Genomic DNA, 23032 nt, shown 5'->3' with positions numbered 1-23032 from the left:
GGGTGTGTGTGTGTGAGTGTTAGCGTGTGTGTGTGTGTGTTGTGTGTGTGTGTGTTGTGTGTGTATGAGTGTAGGAGAGAGCAAGTGAGCCCACTGGCTCTCACAGATCTCCATGGTCCAGTGGAGCGGTTGCGTAGGGGAGGGAAGGGTGACAGATCTGGGACAGCTTAGCGCCGCTGAGTGACAAAGACATAGCTGGCCGAGGCTCGGCGGCCCTCGGCGGAGCAAACCTACTTTGAAGTGCTGTAATTGTTTCTAATCGCCGTGCGACTGTAGCAGGTCCAATTTCACGGCGGCTGCCGCACTCTGCCAAGCCCACGAAGGACGGCTGTGGGCTGCTGGGGACCCTCAGGGGCCGAGGCAGCCGGCCAGACACCCTCCCACCAGATCCACTGAACCGTACACACCGGACTGGGCTGCAGAGCCACGGTGATTGATGGCGCTCCTAAGCACTGTTTTTATGTTCCCTCTCTTTCTCTTTCTTTCATACTGTCTGTTCCGAATCTAGTCCTCATTCTCTCTTTCTTTCTCTCTCTCTCTCTCTCTCTCTCTCTCTCTCTCTCTCTCTCTCTCTCTCTCCCTCTCTCTCTCTCTCTTGCTGAATGACCCATCCTGCACACAACCACTCTTGTAACATGTATGCACCTAAGATCTCTCTCTCTCTCTCTTTCTCAACAGACCAAATAGCCCAGAATCCCAGGACCATTGTGTGCCCGATGATTGACGTCATTGACCACAATCACTTTGGCTACGAGGCCCAGGCAGGCGATGCCATGCGGGGGGCCTTTGACTGGGAGATGTACTACAAGCGCATCCCCATCCCCCCTGAGCTGCAGAGCACAGACCCCAGCGACCCCTATGAGTGAGTAACACACAGCACCCCACAGCACAGCACATCAGTGGATTAGCGTGCACGTACTCCATGGATATATACATCCACCATAGCGTCTTATTGGGTTACCTCCTCTGGCACTTAGTGTATTAATACTAATACTAAACTGTATTTGCTGCAGTTGCTATGCCATTTTAGTACATCTAATTAGCGTTGTGATTGGGTAGGTCCTGTAAGCAAGAGAAACACGGCGTCTTAAAGGGCAGGCATTGCTTTACCTGTCCCCTTTACCTGGGTAGTGGGCCGAATACCTGTAATGGATATACAGACATCCACCATAGCGCCTCACTGTGTTGCCTCCTCTGGCGCCTCCTCCCCTCATTTATCTCAGCTCTCTGTGGGAATCTTGGTGGATAGACTATCATTTCACAGCTGAATTTCATCTTGATCTTTACTGTTGTGAATGTGTGCATTCTTTGTATGTATGTGTCAAATACTGTAAGCTATTGGATGCCATGAACGTTACACACTCTCTCTGTAACGTTGAACGTTACACACACACACTCACACACACACACACACATCCACCCACCCACACACACACACACACACACACACACACACACACACACACGCACACTCACACTCACACTCACACACAGCAACTGTCATTATTCTATGGGGGTAGAATTGTCTCATAAAGATTTGTACATACTCGAAGAGGTATGCACAAATATATGTGTATTTGTAAATATATTTTTGACATCTACAAATAAATATGTTTGGTTTTGTGTGTGGGAGGCATTGGATTCTGCATTTGTGGATCGCATTTGTGGATTTGTGAATCACATATGTGGATTTGTGGATGACCTAATTTTGAGACATTCCTATCGCACAGCGATCCACAAACAAAATACCCCCGAATTTGCGCGTGCGAATTCACCCTCCTCTGGACAACCAGTAGATGGCAGTGTTGTACAACATGTCTGTTATCAACTGATAGCAACTGAATCTTTCCGACCGCTGTTTTCCCTAGTTCAGTTCAGTCAAGTGGTTTATGACTAGCAGGATTAACAACATGGAAGACACTGGATTAAATGGATGGGTAAGTAATAACAACTAGTCAGAACGATTTATTATCGGTTTCGATGTGTAGTGCCGTTTTTAATTTCATAGACTGTATAAATAAGTCCATTTAGTCAGCGTACAGCTGCTAACAGCTGCTAACGTTAACCAGCTAGCTAAACAGCCTGCACAAAACACATTAAGTTAAGATTTCCCTTAAAATCCGATTTCGGGCCCCCTTAAAATAAAATGTTGTTTTCCCTAAAGTTATTGTGTCTTGCAACTCAAGTGACAGGCTGTGTTCGTGTTCGCTGTTTTACAGATGTTGCAGCTCTACAGATGTTACCATACATTAACGTAACGTGAGAGCCAGCTCAGCAGAGATCGCTATCTGGCAGACTGCCATTAATCTCAATATTGCTAAATGGACTTATTTATACAGTCTATGAAATTAAAAATGGCACTACACATCGAAACTGATAATAAATTGTTCTGGCTAGTTGCTAGTACTTACCCATCCCTTTAATCCAGTGTCTTCCATGTCGTTAATCCTGCTAGTCATAAACCACTTGACTTGACTGAACTGAACTAGGGAAAACTACCCTGGAAAATCCAGGCCCTGATAATCTAGAAAGATTAAGGGTCTGGCAAAGAGCAATGTAATGGCCCAACTCGAGGGGCGGCAACAAGCATGCATTTAAAAATCTCACTGCACGCAATTGGATAACACTAGACCATGTTTACTCTGAATGATATCGGACTTTGACGCAATCGGATAACACTACAACCAATGTGTACTGTCCTCCAACGTTGCAGCGCTGTCTTCATCAGTTTAGCTGGTTGATGTTGGGGTAAAAGTAACGTGCATCATTGCTCTTTGCCAGAGTGTCTCGCAGAGACAATTCCATTGTGCTCTCGCGAGAACTCTGGATTTCCAGGGTAAGGGGAAACAAAAAACAGCGGTCGGAAAGATTCAGTTGCTATCAGTTGATAACAGACATGTTGTACAACACTGCCATCTACTGGTTGTCAGAGGGAGGGGTGAATTTTAGCCTTGTCGAGGGGGTATTTGTTTGTGGATCGCTGTGCGATGTGTCTCAAAATTATGTCATCCACAAATCCACATATGCGATTCACAAATCCACAAATGCGATCCACAAATGCAGAATCCAACGCCTCCCACACACAAAAATATATTTACAAATACAGCAGTGGGGATATTGGCCATGAGATCAATACTCAGAGTCAGGGTCAGGTTTCTTCTGCACAAGAGGTCAGGAGGGACATCACTACCATGTCATTCCCATGACACACACACACACACAATTGTCCTCTGTGGAATAAGACTGTTTTGTTGCGGGTAGACCTCATCAACCTATACAGTGACCTTGGGAGTAAAGCTACCAATAAATAACCCTGCAAAATCTTAAGACCGCCAGGCACCAGTGCAGCAGAGGATCCTTTGTGTGTGTGTGTGTGTGTGTGTGTGTGTGTGTGTGTGTGTGTGTGTGTGTGTGTGTGTGTGTGTCTGTGCTTGTGCATATGTCTGTGTGTGTGTGTGTGTGTGTGTGTGTGTCTGTGCTTGTGCATATGTCTGTGTGTGTGTGTGTGTGTGTGTGTGTGTGTGTGTGTGTGTCTCGCCTCTAATGAGAGCTGCTCATGAGCAGCAGTGCTGCCGTCTCAGCTCCCGTGGCTCCCATAGAGCGAGTGCTCCCAGCTTAACCCGCCCCTGCGCTCAAAGGGCAGCTCATTAGCCGCAGTGCGCCGCGTGCTCAAGAAAGGGCCCACGTAGGAAATGTCAGCTATGCCTGTGACCTCCAGATAAGTGTGTCTGCAGAGAGACAGGGAGAGCCAAGAGAATGCACCATGGGTCAGCACAGAGTTTCATCTCTCTCACACACACACACACACACACACACATGCACATGCACATGCACATGCACATGCACACACACACACACATGCACACACACACACACACACACACACACACACACACACATTTTAATTCTTTATTTAAATCCACAAATCATATTACAACAGACAGGATTCCAATATTTCAAGAGATAAGATACACACACGTGCACACACACACACACACATGATAGATAGATAGATAGATAGATACTTTATTGATCCCCAAGGGGAAATTCAAGATATGCACGTGCACCCACACACACACACACACACACACACACACACACACACACACTCATAATCATGCATGCGCTCACTTACGTATGCACATATGAATTGCGGTTCGTCCTTCAGTGAAGGCCCAGGTAGAGGGCATGACACACTTAAGGAGTGAGGAGTGGGATGGGAGCAAAGGCTGATAGTGAGGGAGAGAGGGAGGGAGAGAAGGAGGGAGGGAGAGAGAAGGAGGGAGAGAGGGAGGGAGGGAGAGAAGGAGGGAGAGGAAGGAGGAGTAGGCATGTCTTCACATGAACCACACCACCCCAGCACTCCATGGTGCACTCGTCTCTCACCTGCCCCGCTGCTCCGCTGTTGGCTGCTGACGTCAGAGCAGTGGTGCGGGTCGGGGCCATGGAGTCGGGGCTCAGGGACGCTGTTCTCATTAGTGCTCCTTATCCCCTCCCACAGGGCTCACCCAGCAGCAGCCACCCCTCCACACACCCTTTCCTTACCACACACTCCCCTCCACACACACTCTCCCCCACACTCTCCTCCACACACACTCCCCCTCCACACACACTCCCCTCCACACACCCTTTCCTTACCACACACACTCCCCTCCACACACACTCTCCTCCACACACTCTCCTCTCCACACACACTCCCTCCACACACTCTCCACACACACCCTCCACACACACTCCTCACACATCTCCCCACCCCCTCATCACACACACTCCCCTCCATCACACCTCCCCCACCATCCCACACACATCCCCTCCACACACACACTCCCCCACACACTCTCCTCCACACACACTCCCCTCCTCCCCTCCACACACTCCCCTCCACACACCCTTTCCTTACCACACACACTCTCCTCCACACACACTCCCCTCCACACACACCCCTCCACACACACTCCTCCCTCCTCCACACACACTCCCCCTCCACACACACTCCTCCACACACACTCCCCTCACACACACCCCCCTCCACACACACTCCCCTCCACACACTCCCCTCCCTCCACACACACTCCCCTACACACACACTCCCCTACATAGGGGACAGGGACACGAGAGAGCGATAAAGAGAAGTGAGGACACCTCCACTGGGCAGGACTAGGGTTAGTGGGGGTGGGGCGGGGGCTTTAAGTATAGTATAGTATATATACTTTTTTGTATTAGTAAAACACAAACAGCACACAGTGAGGTGAAGCACACACTAATCCCGGCGCAGTGAGCTGCCTGCTACAACGGCGGTGCTCGGGGAGCAGTGAGGGGTTAAGTGCCTTGGCGGCCCACTGGTCGGGGCTCGAACCGGCAACCCTCCGGTTACAAGTCCAGAGTGCTAACCAGTGGGCCACGGCTGCCCTGATTTACAGATGATCTGAGGGGGGATACGAGGGCCGCTGTGAACTGCTGCTATCCCCTCTGTCTCTCTCTCTCCTTCTTTCAGAGAATGGGAGTCTGGGTTTGTCTCACTCCGGTGCGTTTGGGTTTGGACTCAGGGGAACACGGTGCAGCAGGCACTGATATTAGGAGAGATATAGAGGCCAGATGTAGCAGCTCCAACTTTCTGTGTGTCTGTGTGTGTGTGTACACTTATGTCTGTAATACTGATGACTCCAGTTTCTAGAGCTCCCTATATTTGGATTTATTGTGTGTGTGTGTGTGTGTGTGTGTGTGTGTCCCTGTGTGAACACTCCTGGCATCCTCCCACCTTGGCATATTGAGTATTTGTATCGACAGCTGGAGATGGATACACACAGATTCTGAAATCCTTGACCAGATTTTTTAAAATTATTTTTCAATCTCTCATTCCCTTCGTTTCTCAATCTGCCTTCCTTCCTGTCCTATCCACGCCCCCACACTTTCTCTATCTCTTCCCATCACTCCCTCTTTCTCTCTCTCTCTCTCTCTCTCTCTCTCTCTCTCTCTCTCTCCCTCTCCTCTCTCTCTCTCTCTCTCTCTCTCTCTCTCTCTCTCTCTCTCTCTCTCCCTCTCTCTCTTTCTCTGCTCTGTCGATCTGCTGCTGCCCACTCTACCCACTCCCATGCAGGTTGGCCAGAGGGATTCATAAAGCTCCGAACGCGCTCTCATAAAACCTTAAATATTCTTAACTGCTGCCATCTGTCATCTGGCCCCCACTGGAGAGCCAGCAGGTTTAAAAGCGCTAATACCCCCCCACACACACACACACACACACATACTGACGTACAATAACGGGAGCAGTGAAGGAGAACTTCAGGTCCACCTGAGTTACTGTTTGGAATGATTCAAAGCTAAACTGGACCGTATTGTAGCAGATGTACTCATAAATGTCTGTGGCCATATGCCATGCTTAGTGAGGGTTTAGGGTATCAAATAATAAGATGAGTTATTGAAATGCATATATGTATCAAGAATCTTAATAACGCATATATTAAAGGATATCTTTACATATAGGTCATGTTATATGAGCTTTGTGGAAAATCTTACCTAGTGGTTTAATTCATGAAGCAAAATAAATGAATGTATAAATGTTTAAGGCCTCGAGAGTCCTCAGATCTCATATTGTTTTATGAGAATTGAATGTCAGCTTAACTTAATTTCCAAACAAGACCAGAACTGACATATTAGGCAGTTAAAATTGAATTAAGGGTAACTCTTGTCTTTAAAAAATCTTTGAAAGAAAAAGACAAACTGAAGCTAGAATCTTCAGCTAAGGTCTAACTTACTTAAGTGAAAAAGACATGTATTCGGGAATGAGATAAGGATGACAAAAGCCCAGCATTACCGACTGTCATCACTGGCTGCTGAGCGGAAGAAGCACAAAAGCTTCTGGCCGGATTCTGGGTACCAATTCAGCTTTGAGAGCTGGCTCTCCTCCACCAGGCTATTCTACACACGTAGTCAACGCGTAGGAAAGACATCTCAATCAACCCACTGGAGCTACAGATGCTCTCCCTTTCTCTCTCTCTCTCTCTCTCTCTCTCTCTCTCTCTCTCTCTCTCTCTCCCCTCTCTCTCTCTCCTTACCTTTATTTCTCTCTTTTGTGCTGTTAGTGTTTTTTTGTCTATTGCTCAAAAGAGGATGGGAGGGGAAAACAGGAATGAAAGAAACAGACGAGGAAAAATCGAAGCCGCAGGGAGAAAGAAAACACTTCACAAAATCAATAGAGCCAGTATTCTTCATACTGCCAGTAATAGTGACTGAATAGCTTGGGATATTTCTCATTAAAGCTAAGCCTCAGAGAAAGGTTAGGAGTAGGACATGGACAGGGAGATTTAAAGCATAATGTAGTAACTACTGTTACTGAATAAGGCAAACAGTTGCAAAATCATGGATGATGAGGGGAAACTGCCTGGGCTAGAAACCGTAACTGGCAGTGTGTGTTCTCTCCTGCGGCTGTCTCCCGATTGGCCGTGGGGCTAAGCTGAGCACCTGTGGGTGAGGTGGGCTTTCTCAGGGGGAGCTCTCAGACCCACAGTCACCAAGAGGCCACATCCCCTCTGTAGCCCCTCTGCCACAGCTGCACACGAGCACTCCGCCAGCACATCACACACACACACACACACACACACACACACACACACACACACACACACACACACACACAGCTGTCCAGAGGAGGAGCAAACAAAGAGGCAGACTTTGCTGAAGTGGCCGAGCTAAACAAGGAAAGAAACTTCTGATCTGCTCCACCTGTGAGCCTCGCCCTCCATCAACCACATGCCCACCAAGATCTTGACACCATTTCAAATCCCCTTCTCTCTCTCTCTCTCTTTCTCTCTCTTTCTCCCCTTGTCCTCCTCCTCTCCAGGGCTCTCTTTCCCCCCTTTCCCTTGGTCCTATTTTAATGGTGCAGCAGCACTTGTCTGTCTGGCTGCCTTACACACATTCTCATGCATTGAGCACGCTCAGCTAAGATGCCTTAATATAGATCTTACCGCCTGTTACAAGATGAAAGAGCTCCCACTATCTGTATCAGAGCTCATTTGTGGAATGACTGATCCAGAGAGAAGGCTAAGATTTCTCTATCTCTCTCTCTTTCTCTCTGAAGAGAGGGGGGTAGAGAGAGAGATGAACAGAATGAATCCAGCAGAAATGAGAAAGAGGAGTAGAGAAGGGTGGGGGGGGTAGTGAGTGAGTAAGAGAGCGTGTAGGTGCATTAATGAAACGCAAGCAGGATCCGGCTGGCTTCGGTTCCCATTTCTTCAGGAATTACCTTCCAGGTTAAAAAACATTACAACCCCATTGCTCATTCATCACCCCCAGCCCGCAGTCACCACCTGACCTGCTGGCAAACCCCCCCCCCTGCTCACACACCTCCCACCACCACCACATCCCTGGACCCACATCGCCCCCTACTGCCCAGGCGTGGAACCGCCTCCTACCTGTCCCAGCCTGGCCTCCACTACCCTGGCTGATAGTGATCATCAAGTCGATTGCATAGAGGATTAAACCTTAAACCCATATCTATACATTATGATACGTATAGGCTCTGCGTTCATTAGGAGTGGCTCTGGTGTAATGGGGTCACTGTGCCATATGCGCTTGGCAGCGTGCGGGTGCTGTGGAGAGGGCCACTGAGTAATGAGGCCTGTGGAGTGTGGAGTGTGTACAGTGGCCCTGCTCTAATAATGATTCATGTACGCCTCCCCTTGCTCCATACGTGTGCCCTTGTGTCTCTGTGCACTGCACATGCATGAGCTTCTCCCAGGGGCTGATGAGATTATGGAGAGGCGTGATGAATGACATCTGGGAATACGCTAGACTTCACACACACACACACACACACACACACACACACACACACACACACACATACACACAAAACAGTTTTGGTCTTCCTCACTGTTTCTCTTTCTTTGTTTTCTTCTTTTCCATCTCCATCATCCCTCTCTCACACATGATGTATGCACAGAATATACCATCTCTCTCTCTCTCTCTCTCTCTCTCTCTCTCTCTCTCTCTCTCTCTCTCTCTCTCTCTTTGTCTGTCTCTCATTCTCTCTTTCTCTCTTTCTCTCTCTCTCTTCTGGCTCTTCTTTGTTGGCTGTGTCTGACCTTGGCTGCATGGATGTGCATTGCAAATGATTCTCTCTACAAATCTCTTTCTAATCCCCTTCCTCCTCCTCCTCTTCCTCCTCCTCCTCCTCCTCCTCCTCCTCCTCCCTCTGCGCTGGCTGTGAATTTAACTGTTTAATACTACCGTTCTGCCCAGGGATGAAGAGCACGCTGACTGCTCCAATGCTCTCTCCCTCCGGCGTGACTGGGCACTGCCAACGGCACATCTTTTGTACTGCGGAAGGAGAGAGATCTGCCAGGCGCGTTTTTCCCTGGCTCTCCAAAGTCAATACTGGATTTATATTTATGGAAATAACTTGGGAAGGGAGCGCGCGGGGGACGGTGTAATGATTGGGAACGAGTGAGCCGCCAGCCCATGTGTCCTCTCCGCTTTCCAGCTGAGGCATTTAAGCTGGGTAAATGTTGTATTTGTTAGGAAGTTAATTGGATTTCGCCGGCTCATCTCTTGAATGCAAATTGTGATTGGCATCTGTGACTGCCTTAGGTGGTGCTGGCAGGGCCTGCGTACGAGCCGAGCCAGTGAGCGAGCGAGCGTGCTGATGGACCGGCCAGTGACGAGACAGCGCTCGAGGTGATTTAGTACAGCTTTACCAGTAACCAGCGCCGAGGCTTTAAATGGATGTGCAACAGAGAAGAAAAGTGGATGTGTGTGTGTGTGTAGAGGCCTGATATTAAGAGAAGAAAAGTGGATGTGTGTGTGTGTGTAGAGGCCTGATATTAAGAGAGGAAAAGTGGATGTGTGCATGCATATATGTTTTAGAGGGCAGAAGAAGAAGCAGCATAAGAAAGCAGAGCATTTGTTTAACCCTCTGGCAGTAGATAATGAGAGACTGGCAGGACATTAAAACTGGACACCTATCCCATAGAGGGTCGCCTCCCATTTCATTTCGTACTGCACCATCTCTCCCTTCCTCCTTCTCTCTCTCTCTCTCTCTCTCTCTCTCTCTCTCTCTCTTTCTTTCTCTCTCTCTCTCTCCTCTCTGCAGTAACTAACACGGGGCCGTTAATAACCCATTGCACAGTGTTTGCACTCTAAATGAATGTTAGCCAGTGCTCTGACTCTGTTGTATGTAAATAATCTCCACCCCATTCCCCAGCTCTGCACTGCACTGCCGTATTTAACACAAGGAGACACTCGTTAGGACTCATTTCTGGTATCCTGAGAGCCCCCACCCACTACCCACCACCCCCCCCCCCCCCACCCCACCCCACCCCACCCCTGTGTGCCGCATGCGGCGCCACTCTCTCGGGGGCCTGTAATAGTTCTGGCATTGTTTACCAAATATCCTCAGGCAGCTCGCCTTTTGAGTTGGCTGCCTGCACAATTAGCCTGTGAGTGGAGGTGCAGGGAAGCGGGCGTGCTTGTCAGCACGTAGGTGTCCCTCGCCACCACACACACACACACACACACACACACACACACACACACACACACACACACACACACACACACACACAGCACTGACACACACCCACACACACACTGCCATCCAGCTCCTGAGGCTGAGGTCCCTCAGGGAGAGTGACCATGACGTGAGGAGGTTGTGGGGGATTGAGGGAGCGTGGGCTGGCTGGTGGTGGCTAGAGGGAGAGGAGGGCATACAGATGAGAAGTGTGTGTGTGTGTGTGGGGGGGGGGGGCTGAATAGATGCCCCTCTTCTGCCCAAAGCATCACTGTCAAATCATATGAACTGATATTTCTGCTTTTCTTTTATTTCAGCTGATATCCCTTTTTTCTGCTTTATAACTGTACATATCTTTTGAGCGACTAGGCTTAGAAGTGCGAGGTCTCAGACATCCATGTCCACCCTCTCTATGTCTTCTCTCTCCACCTCTGTCCTCGGGGGAAAGGCTCTGACCTTGGCTCACATGCTCCACTGATTCAGAACACTTCTTATGAGTGACACACTGTTTCCCTCACCTAGCCCCCCCCCTCCCCTCTCTCTCTCTCTCTCTCTCTCTCCATTTCCCTCTCCATCTGTCTCTTTGTCTGTCTCGTCTCACTCTCTCCTTTCCTTCATTTCTCTGCTCTTTTGGCTCCGCCATCGACCTGCTCTCTCCCTCCAGACTCCATTCTAATTAAACAGTCAATAGCTCGGCCGCTCTCTCCCGCTCCACTCGCCTTTGTTGCATTTATTAGCTTGTTCTCTTCGGCCGACCCCCTCCGTTTGAGTCTCTACTAAGAGCCATGCACTGAGATGGGTTTGATTGAGATAACACGGGCTCTCTTGACGCACCTTTTAATGAGACCGTAATTCACAAGCAAAGCAGTTCAAACTCATACTCTGCTGATCTCCTTGGAGACATGTTCACGGGGAAGTGGACGGTGTGGAGTGGAGTGTTGTAGCTCGCTCGGCAGCTCAGAGTGGCGCTTCCTCCTGAGGTCGGCAGACCAAGGGGACAGCAACTCCCCTGATTCATCGTCCATCTGGTCTCTAATCAGAACCCTCACTAACCAATCAGAGAGCCATCATGAGCCACTAGGCGAGAAAGTAAGGACTATAGAGAAGAGACAGAGCCATGGAGAAGAGTGTGTGTGTGTGTGTGTGTGTCGTGTGTACCTCTCTTTCATCAGGTCCCCTATCCCCCATTCTCAAGGCTTTCCATCTCACCTGGCCCTGAGACCGTCCCTGAGCCCCACGGCTTCATTGTCTGCTCGGGAGAGGATCCCCGAGTACTGGCAGGAACAGAAGGGAAGAGAAAGAGAGTAGTGTAATCTCAGCACCAAAGTGCTTGTTCCTCCATTAGTTGCCTTAATTGAGTGGACTGCAATATTTCAGCGCCTTATTAAATTGGAAGGGAAGCGGGCCACAGGGTATTACACAAGAGCAAATTGATTTTGGCGCCCTGCTCTCCCTCTGCTTGCCTGGCTGTCTCTTACGTTGGCCCTGCTACTTGTTTGCAGTGGTATATGTGCAGCGGATTTGAGTCATTGTGTTTTGCCTGCCTGCCTGCCTGCCCACTTTTTTGGAACTTTCTGTCTCTCAGTGCCAGACATGCTGGTGATGTGTGTGTGTGTGTGTGTGTGTGTGTGTGTGTGTGTGTGTGTGTGTGTGAGCGAGATGCGGTGTTTGTGTGCTGTGCTAGACCTCTCCAGTCTACTTATGCTCATGGTTAAGTATGCGCCTGCTGAATCACTTACAAAACCACCCACACAAACAAGCAAATAAAAATCAATGAGCTTGAGCAGCCCTGCTTCGTGGATGTAGGATCGTTAACTTATGCTATGATTTGGTTTTAAATGCAGACATGATTCTCAAAGAAGAATATGCAGTACGACCTTGAAAGCATTATAAAAATAAAACAAAGTGACTGTTGACCCAGATCCGGATTAAACAATGAAATATCTGTCTAACAAGATGCGGGGAAAAACAACTTCTATTTGACATTTGTTATTTTTCTTTGGCATCAAGAAAGTAAAAGTGGAGGTCTGACTTGGAACATTATTTTAATAATTTTCAAATTTAGATGTACTATTAGCATAAAGCAAGAAACCAAATGAACATTTTAGGTGGCTTCTTTCCACTGTCCTGGAATTCTTTTATTGTTAAGGTTATAGAAATTATTTTAGCTTGTAATTACATGTAAGAATGATCGTGCCTAGAGAGTTAATCATTTGGCTATTGTAAGAGCGGTGATGACTTAGCCATGTTTTTTCATAACGCACACAGAATTATCCCAAGCCCCCAATATATTTGCTGGCCATCCCTCCACTTCATTTAACGCCTAGAACACGCCGGAATACGTCTCAGTGGATTATACGGATTCCACTCCACGGGCCATGTGGTGGAGGCACCGACGCACATCTGTGTGGGGTCTAAAAAAAGCCCTGTTCGGCGGCGCCATAAGCCTTGAAAGAGACTGTGAAAATAACAATGCTTACAGGTTTGGACTGCAGCAGGAGCTCTGGGGAGAAGGAGAGCAGCTACACCGAGCAGATTAAAACTGCATTAGCAGCAGCTGTTGGGGAAGTTTTTTTTCTTTCTTTCTTTTTTTTTTATATTGTGCGAATGTCTACTATGCAATCTCCCCAGACTTTGATCTCCACAGAATGGGTATAGGGAGCGTATGGAGGGAATTCCAGCGTTGCTCACTGGGATTATTGTGTGTCTCCAGAGTTTGATAGAGTTTGCCGCTTTCTCCTCCAGTATTGGACATGTATGCGAGAGGCTGCTTGACAAAGGGAAGTAGTTTCTTTTGTGTGAGCCCATAAGTCCTTTCTATGAATATCTCGGTGCTAAATTTGAATGTTTATAAGAATGGAAGGGAGGCTGGCAATGGGCGTTCATGAATCCTTGGTTTTAAATCTCTGTTGGCAAGTTGAACCACGGTACCATAACACAAACCTTCTCGCACTCTCTGTCTCTGTTTGCCCCTGGCTCAGGTCTCCTGTGATGGCTGGCGGTCTGTTTGCGGTGAACAGGCAGTGGTTCTGGGAGCTGGGCGGTTATGATACTGGCCTGGAGATTTGGGGTGGAGAGCAATATGAGATCTCTTTTAAGGTAAGTGGCCTTTTACCTCCACTGTTCTCCACTTCAATGGGGCTGCAATTCAATTATCTCCCATTTATTTCATATCATTCAGCAATCAGCCCTCACTGATTAAAGTGAATGAAAGCAAAAGCAATTCTGCACATTTCATTTTTTTAGAGAGTGATTACAATTGAAAAGATGTTAATCCATTAGCATCTGCCTAAATAAGTCTGTCCCTCAATTATTTATCCCTTTGGGTTTAAAACTCGGATTTCACAATTGCCACCCATATGTCAGTAGTGTGGCACGGCCCGTAGTTCATCCTCCCGGCAAATCCACAGGATGTTTTTCTCTGTGTCTTCTCTATCATGAGGCTGAACTATCTCTCTTTGTCCCTATGGAGTCGTTTGTCCTCCATCTGTTGCACTCTGTGGATTTCCCTTTTTTCAATCTTTTTTTATTCTTCCTCCTCTTCCTCTTCATCCATATTTTCCTGCTGACCAGAAGGTAAAAATAAGGCGACAAAGTACAGCGAGGCGGTGCAGTCTCACGCTCTGGCCTTAGACACTAACTGGGTTTTCTGCCTCTCTGGTTCTGAGTCCTGAAGCCGGGGAACGTGATTCGGTGTTTTTGATTAAGAGGAATAAAGATCATGATGCCGCACGTGAATGAAATTCAGTGTTTATCGCTCCAGACACACCTGCCACTCAGGCACTTTCATTAGACCTTCCCTCGGCTGTCATTGCGCCTCACGGAACAGCCATCATCTTCCAGCCACCTGTCCTCGAAACCATGGTAACAACAAGAAGACTTCAGAAGTGAAATTGCGGGAATGCAGGTGATTCTTCTCAGATTCGTCTTGTAGCAGATTTTTTCTTTTTCTCTCTTTTTTTTATTCCAGATTCTGGTGATCCCTCCATGACAGTTGGCTGTGTTATTCCACTTAGGGTGTCTGATTTTCCTGTGATTTGGAGCACTTCAGGCTGACACTATAATACAGGAGGCAATCAAAGGGAAATTCACAATTATCCCGCTGCTGAAAGTGACAGCCTGAAAGAGCCAGCCTATCTGTCACTGCAGGCGTAAGAACTGCAAAGTCACACGTGTGCAAAAGTTGCATTTTTGTTCCATTCATACAGTGCTCTGAATGTCGTCAGTCAGAAAAGATCTCTGTTATTGACTTCAGGCTTAGCTATGTTCAATGTCATATAGGTTGGGGGTTGAGGGAGTGTATTGAAGCCACCAGTGTGCATAGCCCTTCAAAGATATACAACCAAAATCATTCCTATGACCCCACTTTCTATATACAGTACAAAGAAAATAATTAATTTGACCCCATTTCATCATTTTTGCCCATCCTTTTCGGAATAGATCTGTATGCCTCCTCTTTTTTTTTTCAATCGGCCAATTTCCGAGACAGTCTTTCCACATAATGATCAGACGTGTGAAGTGAGTTTGCTCCTTGACCCTGGGTGCGGTATGATCGAGGGCTTGAGCGTTTTGATATGCAGGAGCGTGGAGTGCAAATCCTCACACTCACAGCGAGGGGGATGAGTACAGAGACAGAGAGAGAGAGAGAAAGAGAGAGGTAGAGAGAGGGAGCGGGAGAGGAGACCGACGAGAGACCACGGCATGCCTAGTGGAGTGCTGAAAAATCCATCCTGACCGCCGTACCTCCTCCCGTATGTCACCAGCATCTCAATGACTGCAGACACTTCTGCCAAACAAACAATCATACGACCTCACACTTCAAAGGGTGTGTGTGTGTGCGTGTGTGTTTCAGCTTGAAGGAGAAAAGGGGGATGAGAGGTTCTACGCTCATGTTTGAAAAACTACCCATAAAATCTACTTCTCTCCATCTCTGTTCTGCGCCTTCCTTGGCCTGTTCGTTGGAAGCGAAAGAGAGAGGAGATGTGTGAGAGTGCCGCACCACATGCCCACTTTTGTCCGATTCTGCTGTCAGACAGGCAGGAGAAACAGGAAATTGGAGCCTGTGGAGAGAGGCGTGTGTGTCTGTACATGTGTGTGTGTGTGTGTGTGTATGTGTACGTGTGGTGTGTGTATGGGTGTGTGTGTTCCACAAGCTCCACACAAGAGATTGTGTCTGATTGTTCTGAGCATTGCTCACACAATCACACATCCCCGTAGACCCTCGGACGTGCACTCCCACGGAGTCTGCTTAGTCCAGCACAATGCAGAGAGAGATTAACCTCAATTGTGTTGCCCAACACGTCCGTCTCTCTGCCTTTTGTCTGTCTCACGCCTAAAACATTTTCATCCCAGTCTTTTTAATATTACAGTTTTTCTCAGTTGCTAAAACACTAAAACCCATTGGCTGAAGAACGTTCTCAGTTGCTTGAACTCATTAAGCTAATTGTTCAGTCTGTTGTCAATACCTTAAACCATTTCACATGGTAAAACACAGATCTCATTTGCAGATTTGCAGATCTCACTTACAATCTTTAGCAAAACTTTGAACACATTCTCATTCTCAAAACACATTCTGCACTCTAATGCCATCCATACTGGTAAACACAAGTGGCAAAAATTACAGTTTTTCTCAGTTGCTAAAACACTAAAACCCATTGACTGAAGAAAGTTCTCAGTTGCTTGAACTCATTACACCAATATGACATTTTGGATACATCATTGTATATTCATAGGCCTATAGACCCTTTCAACTGCAGAAACAAACATGTGCGTTCTTAAAGGAGAATTCCGGTGTGATATTGACCTAAAGTGTATTGAAACATGATACCGAGTGTGAACGTATGTCTCATAGCCCATCTCGGCTTGTCCCCTGCACTCCAAAATCTGGCGCAAAGTTAGCCGATGCTACCAACAGCTTTTTTTCAATAGTGGTGCTTCGCATCGGGCTAGCCATGCAAACAAATCACTGTTTTACACCCATTTACGAGGCTCAATGTATCTCCACACTTCATTGGTAGACTTCGAGGGCCCTGACATTTAAAACGAGACATTGAGAACTTTGAAAAGCACTGGTAGTTTACTTACAAGACGATTTATACAGACAGTATCTTCACGAAGTTTAGCGTTTGCAGCCATCTTGAATTTAGTCACAATAAGTCGAGCAACGAGTAAGAATGAACAGGTATGATAAGGGATCAGATTCTAAAAATAATTCAGTGGAAATGCATGGATTCCAGTTGCTGCTACTGGAAGAAACTGGAATCCATGCATTTCCACTGAATTATTTTCACTGAATTATTTGCAGGGGACAAGCCGAGATGGGCTATGAGACATACGTTCACACTCGGTATCATGTTTCAATACACTTTAGGTCAATATCACACTGGAATTCTCCTTTAAGGCATTTCTGGAGGCACAGAAAACAACATTGATCTAATGGTAACTTGGGGACAAAAGACAAGTTTTAGGTTCAGTCGACTTTTTGTAGGGTCCAATTCATGTATCTTCATTGTTCTGAACATTGCAACCATAAAGGAACAGAAGGGTCTATACCTGTATAGAGTATATCTATTCATTGGCCTATACTAAGGCAATGATCGGATGGTGTTCAGTAAAGTAATGAGTGTTTATACATTGAGGACTAAGTGTGAATAAGTGGCAAATAAGTGTGACATTTTGATTCAAGTTACTTCCTGTTAGATTTGTGTGTGTTAGGTAGAAAATTGTGTTTGGTGTTTTGAAAAATGTGTTTTAGGTAATTGAAAACACAGTCAAACACTGAGAATAAGTGTATGTTTTTGCAGATTTGGTGTGGGGTTATGATGTTTGAAAGACATTGTTGTCTTTCAAAATTGTATGGCAAGACAAAATTGTGTGACAAGCAAAAATTTAGCGTGTAAGCAGTTGAAAAAAAATGTCATTTATATACACTCTCTCTCTCTCTCTCTCTCTCTCTGTGTGTGTGTGTCTTATTTTCCCCAGGTGTGGATGTGTGGCGGCAGCATGTACGATGTGCCCTGCTCCAGAGTGGGGCACATCTACAGGAAGTACGTGCCCTACAAAGTGCCCTCTGGGACCAGCCTGGCAAGAGTGAGTGTGTGGGCAAGTCAACCTTTTCTCAACGCACCCTTACACCCTTACAGCTGGCTTCTGTAACAGCCAGATGGACAAAAAAAGACACAGTCCAGTCCTACTATGCTGCGGTACCATACTCACATCATTATCCGAACTGTATCCTGTGTCCCGGTGTGGAGGTAATGACAGTAGAAGTCCCGTCAGGATAGAGCCGCTGTGCCATGTAACACTCTCCGAGCACGGCTCTTCACTTTTGCTGTGGGTGTCGTTGGCAGCCTAAGGATGTGCTGATTAACTAGCACTAAATTTAGACCTGAACCCCGGGCACGTAGTGATCCTGTGCTCTCACACACCCATCAGCTTTTCTCCAGTCTCAAGGAAGTCTGTTAACTATAAAAATGATGGAAGGCAGCAACTATTGGTACTGATAGACTGCAGTAGGAGGCACAAACACCCCTTGAATTAGTTGTAGCAGCATTTGTAGTAATCTCTCTCTCTCTCTCTCTCTTTCCGTATCTCTCTCTTCTCGTCTGTCTGTTTTTCCTCTCTCAGAATTTGAAGCGAGTGGCAGAGACGTGGATGGATGAGTATACCGAGTTCATCTACCAGCGGAGGCCGGAGTACCGGCACCTCTCCACCGGGGACCTGACCGCACAGAAAGAGCTGCGCAAGCACCTCAAGTGTAAAGACTTCAAGTGGTACATGAAAAACGTGGCCTGGGACCTGCCCAAGTACTACCCTCCTGTGGAGCCACTACCCGCTGCCTGGGGAGAGGTGGGCCAGCTCCGCCACAGCGACACACACACACACACACATACACACATATACACACACACACACACACACACACACACACACACACACTCACACAGATACACACACACACACACACACACACACACACACACACTCACACAGATACACACACATACACACACACACATACACACACACACACACACATCATCTCTTACGGTAATATTCCATACTTTAACCATGCAGCAGTGGAGCTTTATTCATTGCTGAAAGGGACTTTATTTTCATATGACTTAGAGTCCCACCACAGAATCCTGTAAAAGACATCCATGTCCAGCCTCCCAGTTCCGTGTTATTGGTGGAAGACGCCTAGTGTTTTTAACGTGCTTGGTTCCCTAAGGCGCATCGGTCCTGTGCCTCTCTCTTCCGCTCTCCCCCTCTCCGCGGCCTGAGCTAGCACTCACGCCACTCTATTTGAGAGAGGGCATAACTTCTCCATGACTGTTGTGTTGCACGGTCATGCATTTCAAACACAGGGCTGAGCTCCGCACCCCACCGCCCTCACCTTCCACAACCCCCGTCACCGCCACCACAGGTGGATGTCACCAAGGCTACGGGGAGATGCATGCTGATTTATGGGATGCACTGTGGGCTGAAATGTAATGCATTTTTCATTTTAGAACAGGCAGGTGGCAGGCCACCCATTTATGGGCCCTATTTTAATATACATGTGCACGTACACACACACACACATACACATACATATACATAAAGAAAGGCAGGCAAAATAGAGTTTGCCTCACTGATTCCCCCCATCCATAAACAAACCTGCTCTGTGGTATACATTTTTATTATTTAGCACCATGATCCCAAGACAAGCCATTTAGGTTGTATTATTTTTCACCTGTCGTATAGGAGAGAGGGAAGCACGGAGACGGGCTTGGGGTAAGGATTAGTTGTTCATCATTTTGGCCTCTCTCTCTCCCTGTCTCTCATGTACACTTACTCTCGCTCTTTCTCTCTCTCTGTGTCTCTCTCTCTCTTTCTGTCTCTCATGTGCACTCACTCTCTCTCTCTCTCTCTCTCTCTCTCTCTCTCTCTCTCTGTGTCTCTCTTTCTGTCTCTCATGTGCACTTACTCTCTCTCTTCCTCCTGCTCTCTTTCTGTCTCTGGATATCTCCCTTGCTCCAAACCCACTCTGATGGAAGTTTAAATTAGGGCTGATAGATTTGCTTCATAAACGCTATTGCTTAATTAATTCCTCCTGCGCTGGCAAAACATCATCTTTTTTACATGCTGAAATGTGTCAAAGACACGAAACAGTCAGGACAAAAAGTAATTAATTTCATATCACATTTAATTAGATTCCATTGTCTGCCGTTGGCAGGCACATTTCATGTTGTCCCAGCATGGTATTCTGCATAGACAGTGATAATGGCAATAACTATTTGCTCCTGTCTCCAGTAGGTGCACTAGCCACTTTCCGAAGGTCCATTAGCCATGAACACAGTGGCCTCCCTCCTGCACCTCTCTCTATAAGTTAGGGGGTGGAGGGTGAGTGCCTTTAGGGACAGAGGACTGTAAATCTCCTCAGCCTGCTCAGGGGGAATTTATGCACAGTAAATATCCTCTTTCCTGCAGCGAAATGATAGTAATTTTACTGTCAGGTTGATAGTTTCATTTGCAGGCTTTCCAGGCTGTGGGCTTGTCATCCGTGCTGATATATAGCACAATAAAAGAGCCTCATTGGGCATTCACAGACACCCCTGTGGCTCAGACCTAGAGAGAGGAAGAGAGAGAGTGTGTGAGAAAGAGTGAGAGAGAGGGAAAGAGGTGGTGGAAGGGAGAGAGAGAGATGTGGGGGGAAGAAGAGAGAGAGAGAGAGATGTGGGGAAGGGAGAGAGAGAGAGATGTGTGGGGAAGGAGAGAGAGATGTGGGGGAAGGGGGAGAGAGATGTGGGGAAGGGAGAGAGAGAGATGTGGGGAAGAGAGAGAGAGAGAGATGTGGGGAAGGGAGAGAGAGAGAGAGATGTGGGGGAGGGAGAGAGAGAGAGATGTGGGGAAGGAGAGAGAGAGAGAGAGATGTGGGGAGAGGGAGAGAGAGATGTGGGGAAGGGAGAGGGAGAGAGAGAGATGTGGGGGGAAGGGGAGAGAGAGAGATGTGGGGAAGGGAGAGAGAGATGTGGGGGGAAGGGGAGAGAGAGAGAGATGTGGGGGAGAAGAGGAGGGGGAAGAGAGATGTGGGGAAGGGAGAGAGAGAGAGATGTGGGGAAGGGGAGAGATGGGGAAGGGAGGGAGAGAGAGATGTGGGGAAGGGAGAGAGAGAGAGAGATGGGGAAGGGGAGAGAGAGAGAGATGTGGGGGGGGAGAGGAGAGAGAGATGTGGGGAAGGGAGAGATGTGGGGAAGGAGAGGGAGAGAGGGGAAGGGAGAGAGAGAGATGGGGAAGGGAGAGAGAGATGTGGGGAAGGGAGAGAGAGAGAGATGTGGGGAAAGGGAGAGATGTGGGAAGAGAGAGAGAGAGAGATGTGGGGAAGGGAGGGAGAGAGAGAGATGTGGGGAAGGGAGGAAGGCGTGGGGCACAAATCAGATCCTCTGCACTTCTCCGTCAGAGGATGGGGGTCAAATTCAGCCTGACCCCTTTGCCTCACTGAGTGGCAGTCTGGGTAAATAGTTTGTCGGGTGTCTGCTCAGGGCCCCCACCCCCGCCTCCTCCCCCAGCCCTGTCCCTATTGCCCCCTTCCCTCCAGGCAGATTACGGATTCTCCAAGCACCTCTCCAAGTCCCTCTGAGAGGAAGCAGTCAGAGATGATGCAGTCATCGGCTGTCTCGGGGACTTAGTCTTCTAGGATTTGAATAGTGGTTGTCAGTCTAGGTGGCATGTTATACAGACTTAAACACATCTCAGAAGATTGGTAGGTTGGGAAGCAGGGGTTACTAACAATTAATCGTCCATAGCAGTATAATTGAAGGATTTGATTTCTCAGAGTTCTGGAATTGGCTTCAGAACAGTTAAATGTAGTAGTCATTTATTTTTCATTATTCTCCTAAATGTGGGTTAATGTCATTCTAAAACCATTGTTACCTTGGGAAAGTATGGAGGAAGCAACAGCTCACTGCACATTCCTGCTGCTGTGACCTCACAGAAAAAAAGGGTCTTGCAGTAAATTGTCATCCACCATTCAATTGACTTTTTCTAATAGACATAGTTGCTTCCATGGGAAAAACAGGTCAAATCATTTGGCCTGAATATATCGTTCACTGGCTGACACAAGGGAGAGGCAGCCTGATAATGGGAACAAAAATAAATTGCATGTGTTCCATTCTGTTTTTTTTCCCCCCTGGAAAGAATCAAAATAAACATTTACAACCAGAGGCTACGAAGGAGGCATGTGCATCTGACCCTCCATTTTTCTTCTAGTTTAGTTCCATTTGTTTTGCCCGTGCTCTTCAGTTTTCTGTGCCGGTACCTCATTTGGAAGTGTGACACAACACAACCAGGGAACGCTGTTGCCTGTCACAAAATAATTGGAAGCAATAATAGTCACTTAAAGGAGGCTTTTGTGGAGAGGCCAGTGTTAATTCTGCACCCGCGCCAGCTGTAAGAAAGGGAACTGCCACTGAGTTGTCACACATCAGGATGAGCCGCTCTCCCACATTTTAAAATAGCTCGTTTCCACACTGGAGGAGGGAGGAGAGAGAGCAAAGAGAAAAAAACAACAACACCTGTTTGACTCAGTCTTGCACACCATGAAGGAAATAGTGTGCTGTGATTAGTGTGAAAAGAAATTGTGTTGTGAATGGATCTGTTCAAGGGAGCATTTGCCAATGGCCTGACTTTACGCTCAGGCTTACACCTGTCAGTCCTTTATCACATTAACGACTAAAATGTCTGATGATGATAGAGACACTTTCTGCAATGATGTGGACAGCACAAGTTCGATTTTAAGATTAAGTCAATACTCCTACTGGTAAGGCAGTGTCAGGTAGCCTAAATGTTGTTTTGTAATTATCTTCATTAACCCAATTAATCATACTCAGAGTGACCAGGCGTCTTCAACAGGTAGCTCTCAAATTCAGACATCCTGCACCCTTCTGATACAAAATCATTATTTGCCAGTTAATCAAATGACACTGCACCCTAGAGGTTTGGTTAGTCAGTAATGTAGGCTGGGCATGAGGTGATATATTGCAGACTACCCAGGACACACCAGAGTTGACAAAGACTATGAAAAATAACCGGGCCAATATAAGTAACAATTATACTGCTTGTGAGGAATTGTTTGTGTGTGTGTGTGTGTGTGTATCTGTGCCTCTGCCTCAGTCATAACGATGTGACATCAATCTCCACTTCACCTAAATCCACAGCAATTTTCCCAGGCTTTCCAAGTAGCAGACAGAGTAAAGTACTTGAAAGGAGCCTTAAATGCATAAACAAAGCTTATTCAATAACTGTGATTACATGCTACTACCACTAATATCAAACATGAGTAGCTCTCAGCAACATTCATTTGTCGAAGTAGAAAATATTTTGGAAACACCTGATGAAGTACTTTCAGTGCGCTTTAGCCTAACTCCTTATTGGAGTTTTGGCAGTCTTTTGCTACACATAGACTGTGTTTGATGATGCATGTCCTGGATTCCAGTCATTAATCGGAATGTGCTCCATAACATAAACAGGAATATAAATGGA

At 47.2% G+C, this 23032-nt stretch overlaps 1 protein-coding gene across 1 annotated transcript in view; it reads left to right on the top strand.

Annotated features, from left to right (window-relative positions):
- The window catches only part of galntl6 (polypeptide N-acetylgalactosaminyltransferase like 6), a 38384-nt gene that overhangs the window by 10788 nt on the left and 4564 nt on the right, over positions 1–23032 (top strand). Inside the window, exons 4-7 of the mRNA XM_048252237.1 lie at positions 679–862; positions 13492–13609; positions 17492–17599; positions 18137–18358. Of these exons, the coding sequence (XP_048108194.1) occupies positions 679–862; positions 13492–13609; positions 17492–17599; positions 18137–18358 (632 nt within the window). The remainder of the gene's footprint in view (positions 1–678; positions 863–13491; positions 13610–17491; positions 17600–18136; positions 18359–23032) is intronic.

Source organism: Alosa alosa, chromosome 1 (assembly GCF_017589495.1).
Source record: "Alosa alosa isolate M-15738 ecotype Scorff River chromosome 1, AALO_Geno_1.1, whole genome shotgun sequence".
NCBI lineage: Eukaryota > Metazoa > Chordata > Actinopteri > Clupeiformes > Clupeidae > Alosa > Alosa alosa.
This window is presented reverse-complemented; position numbering and strand designations above follow the sequence as displayed.